The 14,231-nt window shown below is 49.9% G+C and overlaps 1 protein-coding gene across 1 annotated transcript in view; it reads right to left on the bottom strand.

Annotated features, from left to right (window-relative positions):
* Window positions 1-5,473: 5,473 nt before the first annotated feature.
* Window positions 5,474-14,231, bottom strand: part of Nudcd3 (NudC domain containing 3) — a 95,427-nt gene continuing 86,669 nt past the window's right edge. Inside the window, exons 5-6 of the mRNA XM_036200865.1 lie at window positions 13,225-13,413; window positions 5,474-7,954 (exon numbers count right to left, since the gene is read on the bottom strand). Of these exons, the coding sequence (XP_036056758.1) occupies window positions 7,844-7,954; window positions 13,225-13,413 (300 nt within the window). The 3' untranslated portion in view covers window positions 5,474-7,843. The remainder of the gene's footprint in view (window positions 7,955-13,224; window positions 13,414-14,231) is intronic.

The raw sequence follows: 14,231 nt of genomic DNA, 5'->3' as shown, positions 1-14,231 counted from the left end.
CACAGCACTTTTAACTCCACACTATCACCAGCCACAAGAGACCACTTAAAAAAAAAGGCAAAAAGCAAAGACCATCAAGATGCAAGGGGACTCAAGCACAGCTCCACCCCACCTTCGAGCCTCGCTCAAGAGAGAGAAATCCAGACCAACCCAAATACTCACCAGTAGAAGATAATTCACTTCAGAAAGCCAGAGCCAGTCCACAGAGGCAAGGGCGAACCAAGTGAGGGCAAGCAGCCACTTACTTACACAATTTTTAAATTGTATTTATTTTTATCTTATGTGCATTGGTGTTTTGCCATGGGTGTTGGGTCCCCTGGAACTAGAGTTACAGAGAGTTGTTAGCTGCCATGTGAGTGCTGGGAACTGAACCCAGGTCCTCTGGAAGAACAGTCAGTGCTCTTAATCACTAAGCCATCTCTCCAGCCCTTACTTATACAATTTTTAAGAAATAACTAAGCAGCAAAAATGCCATCAGGGAAAGTTCTGGTTGTTATCTTGGGGCAAAGACAAGGCTGCCAGGGGGTTCCTAAGATTCCAAACTGCTGAGGCTGGGAAGTGGGGACAGCAGCACCAGCAAGATCAGGGCTGAGTCAACGAGGCAGGCTGTGCCCAGCATGAGGGTCTATCCAGAAGAGGCTCCCAGTGGCGGCCACCAGACCCTGTGCAGGGAAACCACTGCTCTAGCAAACTTTCAATTCTTGATCATTCTGAGCAAGGGCCCATACATTTCCATTTTATACACAGCCTCAAACGCTTGGTTTCTAAAGGACAACATGTTCCTCTGCAACCTGCTACAGGTCTCAGTAGAAATAAGTTCCAAGACCCACAGTATGGTCACAAGAGAAGACTCTAGAGTGTAACAGGAGAAAACAAGGAATAGTGTGTATGAGACTATAAGGTGAAGAGCTGGGAGCTGCAGATAGTGTATGTGAAACTAAGGGGCCTACTTAGAAATATGAGTGGCCGAAAGCTGCAGGGTGGGGGTCCAAATAGTCCAAATGACTTGTTTCTGTTTTTTGAGATATTGTTTCTGTGTAGCCCTGGCTGTCCTGGAACTCACTGTAAACCAGGTTGGCCTCAAACCTGCTTCTTCTGCCCGCCAAGTGCCTGGATTAAAGGAGTGCACCACCACAGCCCAGTGTCCAAATGACTTTTTAATTCTGTAAGGTGTGTGATGTGTTTTATTAGACAGGTTTCTCGTGTCAACTTTCTATCTGCAATCACCAGGTGCCTCCCTCAATTTTTCACCTTATTGTTTTAGGCAAGATCTTCTCACTGACCCCAGAGCCTGCCTATTTGGTGAGGCTGGCTGGCCAGCAAGCTCTAGGGATCCTTCTGTCTCTACCATCATGGTATGCAGCACCTCACCTGGCAGTTTTTGAGTCTGGGAATTTGAACTCATCCTCACATCTGTGCAGCAACATTTACCAACTGAGCCATCTAGCTCCCCGGGCCAGGAGAAACATCTTGAAACTGTTACTCCAAAATCTTCTGCTTCAGAAGACAATTAACCTTGTCACGTGGTCTTTACAGCTCACTCTCCAAATTCTCCTCTTTCCCAGTGGGCTCCTAGAACCAGTGCCTTTGCAGACTGCTGGAAGACACACTTGAATCTGACCTGTCTTCGAAGTGGAGTGACCAAATGGTCCAGCTAAATTATCTTTTAAAAGATTTAATGCATATGTTTCAAACAACCTCCTGCTGGTTCAATCAGGAGCAGATACGAGGGCTGTGGCCACCTCCGCCCTGTGAATGGCCACACAGGCAGGGCAGTGTCTGCTGGCAGAGTTGATGTTAGGTGCCCATGGAAAACCAAGTCCTAGTAGTGTGGACACAGGCATCTGCAGGAGGGGACTCTGGAAGGGCAGAAGAGCTCCTAAGTTATGGAGGGGACAAAGGCACCAGGGAACAAGATGGAGGCACCCCCACTCAGGGCAGGCTGGAAGGAGCCCATCTGTCAAGAGACAAAGGCGTCTCTGCAACTGCAGGTAGCTTCCTGAAGACAAGCAAGGACAACACCGGGCTGTCCATTTCCTGGGTTTCATCACTTTCAGTTGTGGTCAGTGCTTCCTCAAGTTTCTGGGATAACAAAAGCCTGTGGCGACTCCTGCCACCCTGGAGCAGACCGCCTCTGAAAACGCTCACGACTACACATGAAGAACAGCCAGGGAGATGGCTTGGGCTTGGCTCTGGACTTCTCAAAGGTGTTGGGAAGACCAGAGGCTAGCAGCTGCCAGTCTATGCCCTAAAGGATAAGTGAACACATGTGATTTGGGGGGTGGGGTCTCAAAAAAGCAGGCACCACATGGAGTTAAGGGTGGGGAATAGTGAGGTACAGAGCTAGGGAATTCCAGCACAGAGGTGTGAGGTTAACTTTGGGCTACGCTGGGAGAGGCCGGTACAGCAAAATGGCGGCAGGCAGGAAGACGCAGTGTCCACTTCAGGCCCAGGTGCCCTGCTGCCGGAACAAAGTGGACAAGATGTCCTGGACGCTCCTGATGAGGGTTTGAATCTCTATTTACCTGGCTCTACCCACAGTGGAAGGGCAGTGAGATGATACTGTTCAGATGAAGCCTGCCATCACCCTTCTAGCCCTACCCTGGGTTTGCTTGATTGGACCCTTCTGCCTGATGGACTGAGTAGGCCTGGCAAAGTCAGCTAACTCACCTTGAATTCAATCATGTTCTGCACAGACTTAGAAATGTTGCCTTGGAGTTTAAAAGAAAAAAAAAATCACTTCTCTGACCTGTAGATTAAAGAGCGGTGAGCACTCAGTGATGCTGGAACCTTCCAACGGCCAAGGTCTGGTCTGTAGTATCTCTCTCAGGGCCACTATGTATGACCGGTGTCCTATGAGCTGGAGTTCATATCTGAGGCCATAAGTTTCCACAGATAATGACTGAGGGGCTCCCAAGGAGGCCCTGAGCCCAGTTCTGTCAGTCAAGCTTCCCCATGGACCTACCACTGCCTGCAGGAAAGGCCACCTCTAAGCCCTGTCTTCTGGTGGCTCTGTCCTGTCTTGGCCTTATACAATGCCTCTACCAGAAGGCAGACCCTTCTCCTCAGCAAAGGGTTGGGGAGCCAGTGAGGTACCTCTCTAGGTTGTTGAGAGTTCAGAAAAATGACAGCTGGGGCCGAGAGAATCTGCCTGTGCCAGTCTTATGTTGGGTGATGAGGGTGGCTGGAGACAGATAAAGTAGCCACAGGTCACACAACTTTGGGAGTTACTTGCTCCTGTAACCAGCATGAAGAGTTGTACATGGAAGTCCCCGAGTCCTTGTCCAACTCTTTACAAAACCTCATATAGAAAAGCAGGAGGAAGTTAGGCAAGGCTACTTCCCAGTTGGAAGTCCACCCAGTGATCCAGAGGTTGACCCTGCAATGATGTCCACAGTCTGGGCTGGGTATGACTCTGTTCCCACTCTGCACACCATCCCTGCAGCCACAGGGGTGAGCTGGGCCTGTGATGGGCTCTGCTTCCCCACAGGGACAGCAGGGAGCCACCAGGGTGCAGGTGGTAGCCTGCTTTCCCTGGCACAAGGTCTTCTGTATGTGCAGTGGGGATCTTGGGCTCCTGATGCTGACAGCTCAGCTATGTTGGGGCTCTGTCTATTTGACAAGTCAATTTTCAGTCTTAAGAAATAAAACCAAAAGCCGGGTGCTCATGGCTTACACCTTTAATCCCAGCACTCAGGAGGCAGAGCAGGCAGATCACGCTGTGAGTTCGAGGCCAGCTTGGTCTACAGAGTGAGTTCCAGGGCAGCCAGGGCTACACAGTGAGATCCAGTCTCAAAAAAGAAAACAAACACAAAAGAGAAAGAAAGAAAACCAAAAATAAAGCATTTTAACACCGTGAGCAGTTGAACATGAAAAGGAAGAATATAGATTTTTCTTCTCACCTGACAGTGGCTGCAGAAGCAGTAGGCAAGACTGGGAGGAGCCCCAAGCGTCCAGACCACATCCGCGCAGCGTCTTCTGGTGCCCGGTAAAGGCTCCCGGGCAGTAAGCTGTTTCAGACATCTACTCTCCAGACCTCCAGGCAGGTAGGGGAGATCAACTTCAGTTGGCCATAGCCAGTCCTCATTCTGTGAATAGCTTTGCATAGGGGCACTGGTGAGCAGGGCCACTAGGCCACTGACCAAACAGGAGAGCTTACTGGGGACTGGCCAGGCTCTGTACTAACTCCATGCTTTCTACTCATAAAAGCAGGCCATTCAGTTCCTGACTGAGCTGGCTGCCAGCTGGCCCGATAGAGGAGCAGATTTGAGGTGGGGTGAGGGTCTGTTCCCCAAGCACAGTGTTCTGGCCAGTGAGTTCTCTGCACAGCAGCTGACGCCTCCTGGACATATTTCCACACAAAATGCTTGACTGTGCTCACTCCTGCACACTCTTAGGACCAATCAATGAAGATGTCTTTTTTACTTTATTTATTTATTGGAAGGTTATTTCTGGTCCCAGGAATTAGATGGGCAATTCCAGTGTTCTTCATTCATTTAAGAAGCTAATTTTCAAGCCCACAGGTTCTGCCTATTGAGAGTAAGCAGGGTGATGGATCTTCTGGAATAGGGTCTGAGATCTGAGTGGATTCTGAGTCAGATGCAGTGTTATGGATTGGTGAGAGCCTGTGTTAAAGGGCTTGGAGCCTGGTAAACAGTGATGGGGGGTGGTGGAGTGGTGGTGGTGGTGGTGGTGTGCTGGCTAGTTCTATGTTAACTTGACACAGCTATAGTCATCTGAGCAGAGTCTCAGTTGGAAAAGTGTCTCCAAAATCTGGGTGTAGACAGGCCCACAGGGCATTTCTTAACTGGTGATAAGGGAAGACCCAGCCCATTGTGGGTGGGCCATCCCTGGGTTGATGGTCCTGAGTTCTATAAGGAAGCAGGCTGAGTAAGCCATGAGAAATGAGCTAGTAAGCAGCTCCCCTCCATGGCCTCTACGTTAGCTCCTGCCCAGCTTGAGTCCCTGCCCTGAATTCCTTCAAGGATGGACTGGAACGGGCCTTTAGGGTATAACAGAAGCCCGGAACCTGCCTGAAATAATTCTGGTTAATTGCTTATAGAGTTTCTTTCTTTCTTTTTCTTTTTCTCTCTCTCCCTCTCTTTCTTTTCTTTTCTTTCTTTCTTTTTTTTTTTTTATTTTGGTTTTTCAAGACAGGGTTTCTCTGTGTAGCTTTGTACCTTTCCTGGATCTCACTCTATAGTCCAGGCTGTCCTCGAACTCACAGAGGTCCGCCTGGCTCTGCCTCCCCCGAGTGCTGGGATTAAAGGCGAGCGCTGCCGCCGCCACCACCACCACCACCGCCACCGCCCAGCAGAATTTCTACATGTAGTGACAGTCCAGATAAGAAATAACCCAGAGAATTAATTTTTGGTGTTGACTATGTACAGGAACTCAGGACTCATGGCTAGAAGTCAAGGATAATGACCACTCAGAAGTGTCTTGGCAGTGAAAGTCACAGACAGACCCAGACTTGCTTAAATACAGATTTTATTGCAAACCAACACCAAGAAGCCAGAGCAGCTTTGTAGGCCGGACACTCAACTCTCCTGGGTCTTTGAACAAAGTGGGTGGAATCACCCTGCCTTCCTCAGACCTCAGCCGGTGGGATTTAGAGACCAAATTGTGGCTGTCATGTCTAAAAAGAGAAAACAGGCAATATGCCAGTTTCAGTGGCTGGGTGAGCCAGGGCAGTGCCTTAGGACAAAGAACTATCTACTTGGCTGGCTGGGATTGAGCCCCATTGTGATAAAGACATATGGATAGAGTAGCCACCACCACACAATGCACTATACATGCCACAGGGGTCACTCAGAGCACAGGTTCCTGCCCTATGGCCTACACCTAATACACCCAGGCTGCTTTTTCTACGCTGGCTTCTTTGTTGAAACAGGGCAAGGACAAAGGAGAAATGCAACACAGAAAATAAAACCATGCTGAAGGAAGGTAAGTTGCCACAGAAATGAAACACTGTCCCAAATAAAAAGATCAGGGCTCTCCCACTTCAGTATTCTTCTCTAAGACCACCCACAGGATGAGGGTCGAGAGAGAGCCAATAGGATTACAGAGAAGACTGGAAATACATACACACCATGGGACTTCCTTCATTAGGCAGGACAGCTTGCATGGGACAGGCATGTGCAAATCCTAGGACCTTGATGGAAACTTCAGGAACAAGTAGCACAAGTGTCCTGGCGATCTTGTGAATGTGACAAATTCTTCTCCCAAGGGTGAGCTCTTCAGAGAGAGTTCAATCAACTTGGTGACCAAATGTCCAATCACAAGCTCAGACTCCAGAGTTGCTCTTTGGGCCCACTACTCTCCCCTGACCACCACTGTGGTCTGTGTGGACCCACAGATTAACTCCTAGTACAGACTTGTAAGAGCTGCCAACCAGAAATCCCTCACATGGCTGCAGTGAGCCAGTTCCTGTCTACACAGCTGACAGAAAGCTTCTTGAAACAAGTCCTCAACCTGCTGCTCTTCCAGTGGCTCCTTCTGAGCATTTAGAAACTACACTTGGTACAGGCTATGTCCAGAGGGCAGGCTGCCTTAGCTTCAGTGAGTCTTAATTCTCGCTGGCTGTATGGTTACCAGAGGACAGAAACCTGTACACACACCAAGACAGAGCCAAGCAAATGGAGATACCAGGTGACAACAGGCATAGATAGGGGCCCTGGAAAGGGTTGGGACACCTGGGTCCCTGCCCCTTGGTCAGGTCTTCACACCCTGCTGAAGGTGGTCTGCAGTCACAGAGGCGCTGAGCTCCAGGGAGCAGTCTGGTGATCGGCACAAGAGAATCTTCTTTGTGTTTCTTTGAGACCGAGTTTCCCTGTGAAACAGTCGTGGCTGTCCTGGAACTCACGGGAATCTTCATTTTCTTGAACTCAATTGTAGTTGCCTTCAAGCCAGTGGGTAAGTTTTCCTTCCCAAGGCGTCCCTCAAGGTCAAGGCTGCTTAGGGAATGCGGGTGACACACTCTGCCGGTGGACCACTAACATGCTGTGACCTCTTCCTGAAGGAACCCAGGCTTTCCCGCAGCACACCCAAGAGGAGGTCTTGTACGGAGCAAGTAGTGGTGGCTCACCTCGGCTCACCTCGGCAAGACCCAAAGCCAGGCAGCTGCAGTCAGAAGGAGACAGTATCCTTGCCACAGCTGGGCCAGAGGCCCAAACCTCAGATTTTCTCCCAACATCTCCACCAAGCAAACAGACCCCAAGTTCTGCTGCGCTGCCCATGAAGCTGAGGCTGGCCAAGTGTATTCACATAGAGATGCGCAAGAGTGAACGTGAACACACACACACACACACACACACACACACACACACACACACACACGACAGGTCTCAACAGGCGAGGTCCCACAACAGCCTAGAAGCAGCTCCAAGGCCATGCTCCATCTGCCCTCATGCAAGTGCCTGGCCGCACACTTCAACTTAGCTTTGTCTGAGAGCCTAGTCATTCCTTAGCCCCAGTCAGAAGACAAGCAAGCAGAACAACAGCAAGACAACAGCAAGCAGAGAGAACAGGGAGGAAGGAAACGCTGCCTGCAGTGGCTGGTTGCTGTGGAGACAGAGCATGTGCTCCCAGTTTGCTGGGACATGTCCCTCCCTAATTTCAAACACCTTCATTTAGTGTTGGCCACGGAGACGACCAGGCAGCAGCTGGCCGTGCACCTTCTCTGTAAGAGTCTGAAGGTGCGAGGTCAGCAGGGAAGGCCTGGTTCATCATGAAAGAAAAGATGATGAGGATTGATCAGGAGGAGCGAGTCCCTGACATGCAGGGAGTGGGGGAATAAGGTCTCCACCTCCCCGATGATGAGGGTTTTCTTTCCTTCTGGTCATTAAAACTGCACAGCCCCTGGGGAGATGTTGAACATGGCTGGGTCGAATCGCTGGCCTCGGAAGGGAGAGCCTTCAGCATCCCACCCCTTCTTCAGCATCTCATGGACTTTCTACAAACAGAAAATAGAGAGATTAAAGGAGATCACAAGGCACTGCATGCTTTCTCCTAGAACAGACTGTCTGTAGGCATAGAGCCATCCTGCTTCCTCGGGGCTTGAGGATTTACCTGCTAGGACCAACTGGCCAGAGGACTGCAGGCCCTGCAGTAGTTTGTGCCCAAGGGAGGCATCCCATGACTGCCAATTTCTCTTCCAGACTTTTTTCCCAACACTAAGTTTCTAGCTTTCCAGCTTCGGCCTCCAGAAAAGCAGTATCTGCTCTGTACGGTTGGTTCATCTCTGTCCCTCTCCCATTAAGTCTACCCAAATTCCACAGAACCTACAGTCATCTCCAGGGAGATGATTAAGATAAGAAGGGGTGGTGCCTCAGGCCCACAGGGACACAACTGAGGTGTGCAGAGGTATGCTAGCACCCCTTTCCCAAGGAAGTTCTTGTCATTGCGAAAGGCATCATCAGACAATATAGGTTTGACCCAAAATGTGATGCTGCAGAGGAGGGGAGAGACCTCAAAACATCCAGCTGTGAAACTGGCAGTCAGAAATGCCTTGCTGCCTTTTGAGGACGCAGTAAGAGCCAATGGACTCAGCTCCTCCCAGCCTATGGACTCTGTTGAACTATCTAGCCTTTGAAGGTCAGAGATAGACTGGAATTGTGTAGTTACAGCAGGGAGGCTGTGCCTGAGGGTAGTACCTGTACCTATGCTGCTGGGCTAGCCTTCCTCTGAGCATATGCCTTCCTTAGCTGCTACCACAAAGGTGCCCTAGGACAGGGCACTCTCCCCTGTCTTCCAAACACAAGAAACCACAAAGACTAACAAGATGCGTGGCGAGACATTACCCCCCAGTGGAGGGCCTGTTGCAGACAGCCCCACAGAACAGGTGCAGATTCCCTTATCACAAAGATAGATGACAGCCTGAAAGTAAACTGGAAAGTTTCCACTGTTATCACAGTTACTGGATTCTCCCAATTATGGACTGTTAAACAAAACTCAAGCTTCCTGCTGAGAGGTTTTGTTTGTTTTTAAACCTAAGTGAACTGGCAACAAGCACATCAAAGTACTTAGTGCACAGCAGACTTCCATCTTTGCCCATGAGACGTGTGACCTGTACAGTTTCAAACAAACCCAAGATGAGACCAGCTAGATAACCTAAGCACGTGGGAGGCTCCTGAGACCCTCAGCAGAGCCTCAGCCAGAGGCAGGGTGAACAACAGCTCTAAGAACCTGGTGGCTGGGTGGGGACCCACTGTAGCAAGCATAGAGGGCAAAGGGCAGGCTGCTAGGTTTGTTTTCACACTTGAGGGAGCCCATGATGCCCAGACAAATGCTTGGCTCTTTCTGCAGAGCACAGGTCGAGATCAGACTGTCCTGTGTGCCACCAAATTCACTCACAGGAAATGCTGGCACCTGCCTGTGCAACATCAGTCACTGTCTGTTGGAGGGTAAGTGCCACCAGGCTGGAGGGGTCCTAGACAGACACATCTAAGTACAGACAGAGCAATGGCACCTGTGTACTTCTTCAACCCCTTCTAGCTGAACACCTGCTCAAAGGAATCTCACTAGGGAAAAGATGAAGAACATTCCATTTCTACTTTGGAAAGAAGTGACATGATGGCAACATTAAAAACTTCCAAACGACAGAAGAAGTATATTACCACTTCAAAATTAAAATGCTTCAAAATACAAAGCACTGGTGGCATTAGAAGCACAATTTAAAATTCTGGCAAATTTAGAAAACTTCAAGTTTACACCATAAATGGGCATCACTACAGAGCACGTTGGTAACTGTGGCTGCCAATGTGCATAGCAGATGGAGGCTGATAGAAGAACCTGGCCCCATTTCCATTCTCTCTCTCTTAGTTAGGGCTGGCAATCCTAGAGAAGTGACCTCAACCACCCACAAAAACCCTGCATACGAGTACTGACTATGTGGCTAACCTGCTGTATCAGGAAACCCAAGGCCATGGACCTCCCCCACCCCTTTTTTTTTAAAGATTTATTTATTTATTATGTATACAGAAGAGGGCACCAGATCTCATTACAGATGGTTGTGAGCCACCATGTGGTTGCTGGGAATTGAACTCAGGAAGAGCAGTCGGTGCTCTTAACCTCTGAGCCATCTCTCCAGGCCTGGACCTCCCTTTCTAGTTCTGTTTCTTTGTTCAACAAAAGAAAGTGCTAGAGACACTTTACATGGAACCCAGAGTGCTGTACACTAAAGTTGTATCTCCAAAGCATTTCAAGCCTACAAAGGAACTGAGACTTCAGCATTGACACCAGCCAGGTAGTGGGACATGCTAGAGTTAACACAGCCCTAACAGCTACAGGGCTGTACCACGACTATCCACAGCCAGAGGCTTCCCTAGTCATCCTGATTAGTTCCACTCTGGTGAGGGACTCACACTGTATTCTACCCATGCACTGCTGGCCCTAGGTTCCTTGAAGGCCTTGCTGGGGCAGCTCATCTGGACAAGCACACTCATTTCCTCTATGATCCTTGCCAGGTTCATGGCAAGTCCACAGCAGAATCAATGTAAACTTAAGACAAAGCTCTTTCCACTAGACCATAGCATCTTCAAGGTTTTTCTTGGGGTTGTTTTTCAATCTCCTCAGTTTCTCAGTGTTGGATCATAAACAACTGTCTGTGGAAACTGCTCATCAGCCACAGACAAGTCTTCTCTGCACAGTTGTAAGAACCTTCCATTCCACACTCAGGTTTCTGCAATGTCTTGTGGGTAAAGAAGGCAGTCTTCATAGAAAGCCAACACAGGACACCCCCAAAGCCTTGCCTTTGCAGTGAGCCAGCTTCCCAGCAGCAAGTCACGCATGGGATGCTACATTAAGTGTGTATGTGCACAGTGCACACACATGTTTAGCACTGTTATTTTTTTGATCCTTTTGCTAGCATGTTGCAAACTAGCATATTGAGGCTCCTGGAGGCCAGAACCTTCAGAGAGCTGCCTTTGTTTACTGGAGATAAGCACACTACCCTATTCCCAATCCTGAAGAGTAGGCTGGGAGGTAGCCACTAGAACAAGAAGATCTAAGACCTACAGGGATGGGAACAAAGCAGCCAGCTCCTGCAGAGGACCAGTGTTGAGACTGCAGAACAAGGCTGAACTGTTCTCTGGATAAGATCAGATTCAAGAGGCTGGCCTCTTAACTCCTCAAAGACAGTCGCATGCTTGCCCTCACTGATGCAGACTAAGTGTTTTCCACCTGTCCTTGAGGAAGAGACACTAGGCCATGCCAGAGGGCATCAGCACCAAGGGAAGAAAGGAGAGCTGTGTATGCGTGCAAACAGTGAGTGCAGGGATCCAGGGGAAGGAAGAAGATGAGGGGGGAGGGACCCTGCACTGCAGCTAACTCCAGACAAGTGACAATGGGTTGTTGTCCTGCAAGGGATACGATCCCAGGAACCTTAAGAATAAGAGGTGCCAACAGCTGTAGAACTTCTAGCTTCTCTAAATCTTAGTTACTGTCTACAGAAAACTTGCTGAGGTTTGGCTAATGCACAAAGGCAGTTCAAACCACAATCAATGTCTATTCTAGTGTTTCTCTACAACCGACCAACACCCACGCGTGGCATCTAGGGAAGGCATGAAGAGCACTCATCCTTGGTCTCTGCAGTTGATGGCACAAGCTTCTCAATGGTACTTGGTGGCTCCTCCTCCCACCTCACCCAGGGTGATGGAATCTGCATTCACCTCTCCACTCAAAACACTCTTCCCTGGCAGCCATCTTACATCTACATCTGAGTCCTTTTGTGGACAAAGCCCTGATCCTGGACAGAGGAGTGAGCAATAAGGCCAAAGGGTCACAGATAGACCTTCTGATCAGTGGACAAAGGCCAACATGACCGGATTACACTGTGACCAAGCAGGTCTGGTGATCTCTGCTAAGGTGAGGGCTCTAAGCTTTCTGGTTGCTGCCTAAGGACCTCTGCGTACATATGGACCCACAAAGATGTGCTTCCCTCACCTCACTGAGGGGCAGGACAGAGACGCAAACCCCAACAGCTCTGCTAGAGCTGCTAGGAGGGACAATACATACTGAGACATCAACAACTCAACCTCCTCATTGTGAAAAACAGACCATCTAATAACCAGGGCTTCTGTGCAGAGCCAGTCAACTCACCCTGCCATCATAGCACATGCTTAGGACATGTCCTGGTAGGGCCTGGGGGAAGAGGTAAAGACGCCAGTACTGCTTCAAAGGCTTCTTGACCTTACTCACAGGGACATGTCCATGAAACGACACTGCAGTGGCCAATGCAGCAAAAGAAATTATCAAAGACACCTGCTCCTCTGTACAATGCTACCCTGAAGGGAAGGAGGGACAACTCACACAACCCATGACGTAAGGCTCCTTCAGAGACAATAGGGAACACACACGAACTCCTCTAGGGTCCTGAGGGCTGGCTTTCTGCATTGGTGACCCCTGTGTGACCCTCGCTTAGGTGCATGGCCGGGCACCTGACAGTGAAAAGACTTGGGGCAAAAGCCTTTCTTCCCTAAGCAGCTGCTCGACTCTCAGGGTTCTTCTTCTTCTTCTTTTTTATTTTGGTTTTCCGAGACAGGGTTTCTCTGTGTAGCTTTGCACCTTTCCTGGAACTCGCTTGGTAGCTCAGGCTGGCTCCAGGTCACAGAGCTCCGCCTGCCTCTCCTCCCGAGTGCTTGGATTACAGGCGTGCACCACCACCGCCCGGCCTCTCAGGATTCTTATAACAACAAACGTGTTTATCTAAGCAATCATTCTTTGGCCCCAGAAGCCTGCCGCTGACTACACAGGTCAGACCCAGCCTTCTGCTCTCCCAGAAGCTGCTGACCTCACACTCTCTCATTACAGCCCAGCACTTCACTTCACCCACCTACCTATCTGCTCTGCACTGGCTGTTGTAGTCAGAACCTAAGTGTGTCCTGCAGCCTGACCCTCCCTCCTTCCACCAATGGGGTTCTAATGCTCCAGTGGGAGCCATCAAAACTAAACAATTCTGGGCTATGGCGTGGTCAGGGCACATCTACAAACACTCTCAAAGCTGTGATACCAGAGCTTGCAGCCCAGGTGTGAGATGTGGCTGAGTAGCAGTGTGTAGCTGTCCTCAGGTAAGGAAGAGAAGACATGAGCAATTGGGCTTCCCTAGGCAGGACACTATAGAACTGCAGCAGGGACTAAGCCAGGATGAACTTATCTTCACGCCTTCTTCCCCACCAGCATGACCCACCCGCCTGCGGACGGTACAGGAGAGCCACATGCTCATACCAGCTCGTGGCTCTGCGGCTTGCCCTGCAGCTTCTGGTGGTAGTCAAAGGTGAGTCTGTCCAGGACGGCCTGTTCCTCCTCATCCACAGTGGCCATGGAGCGCTCCTTGTTGATCTTGTCGATGTCGATGGGCTCTTCTCCCTCCAGGATTGCACTCCACCAGTACTCGCCAACCTTGCTCAGGTTCACCTGGGACAAGCAGGGAAACTATCAAGTATGGCAGGAGACAGCCCAAGCCACCGGGGAAGACTACTTAGCACTGTGGACAGAGCTGACTAAGGACAGGCATACTGGGCTGGGGCAGAGCTATGCGAGGGGCAGATATCCCAGGCTGAGCTTAGACCTACACAAAGGCAAGGTGGCTATTTGAGATCACACAAGGAACCTCTGAGCCAGGAGTCATGTTGAAGGCATCCTGTAGATCTTAGTCCTTGGAGTCAGCATACTGTCTACCACATGTGCTCACATTTACTAGGCAGACATTGTTTTCTAAAATTCTCTGATCCAGCAGGACCTGGCCCCAGGCTTTCCCATGCTGCTGCATCCCCACCATGGAAAGCCCTGCTTGCTAAGGTCTCGTATCTGCCCAGCTCAATCAAGTTCTTCCCTTAGCAATGATCTTTCTTTCTTCCGAGAGCAACACGCAATCTCCCGCTACCTTTAGGGAGGTGGGACTTCTGAGGTGAAGGGTGTAACCTGGTAGATGACAGAATCTTTCAAATCCTATGACCAGGGGCCCAGGCGCCTGTTCTTCCTCCTTGGTTACCTACAGGAGTCCTCCAGCCCCAGTCCTTGACCTCCAAAGGTCCGGAGAGGAGTCCAGGAGGGGCTGAACCCAAGCTGCAGGATAGTCTAGATGCACTGTGGTCAAGCACAACAGTGTCATGCAGCAGCCCTTAGTACCAGAATCTGTAAAACTTCCCATGACCACAGAAGCTCAGAAGCCAAGTGGAATTTGTGCAAGAGTTGAATGAGAAAATCAGACGCATCTTGCAAAGCTGGTATTC

Source organism: Onychomys torridus, chromosome 10 (assembly GCF_903995425.1).
Source record: "Onychomys torridus chromosome 10, mOncTor1.1, whole genome shotgun sequence".
NCBI lineage: Eukaryota > Metazoa > Chordata > Mammalia > Rodentia > Cricetidae > Onychomys > Onychomys torridus.
This window is presented reverse-complemented; position numbering and strand designations above follow the sequence as displayed.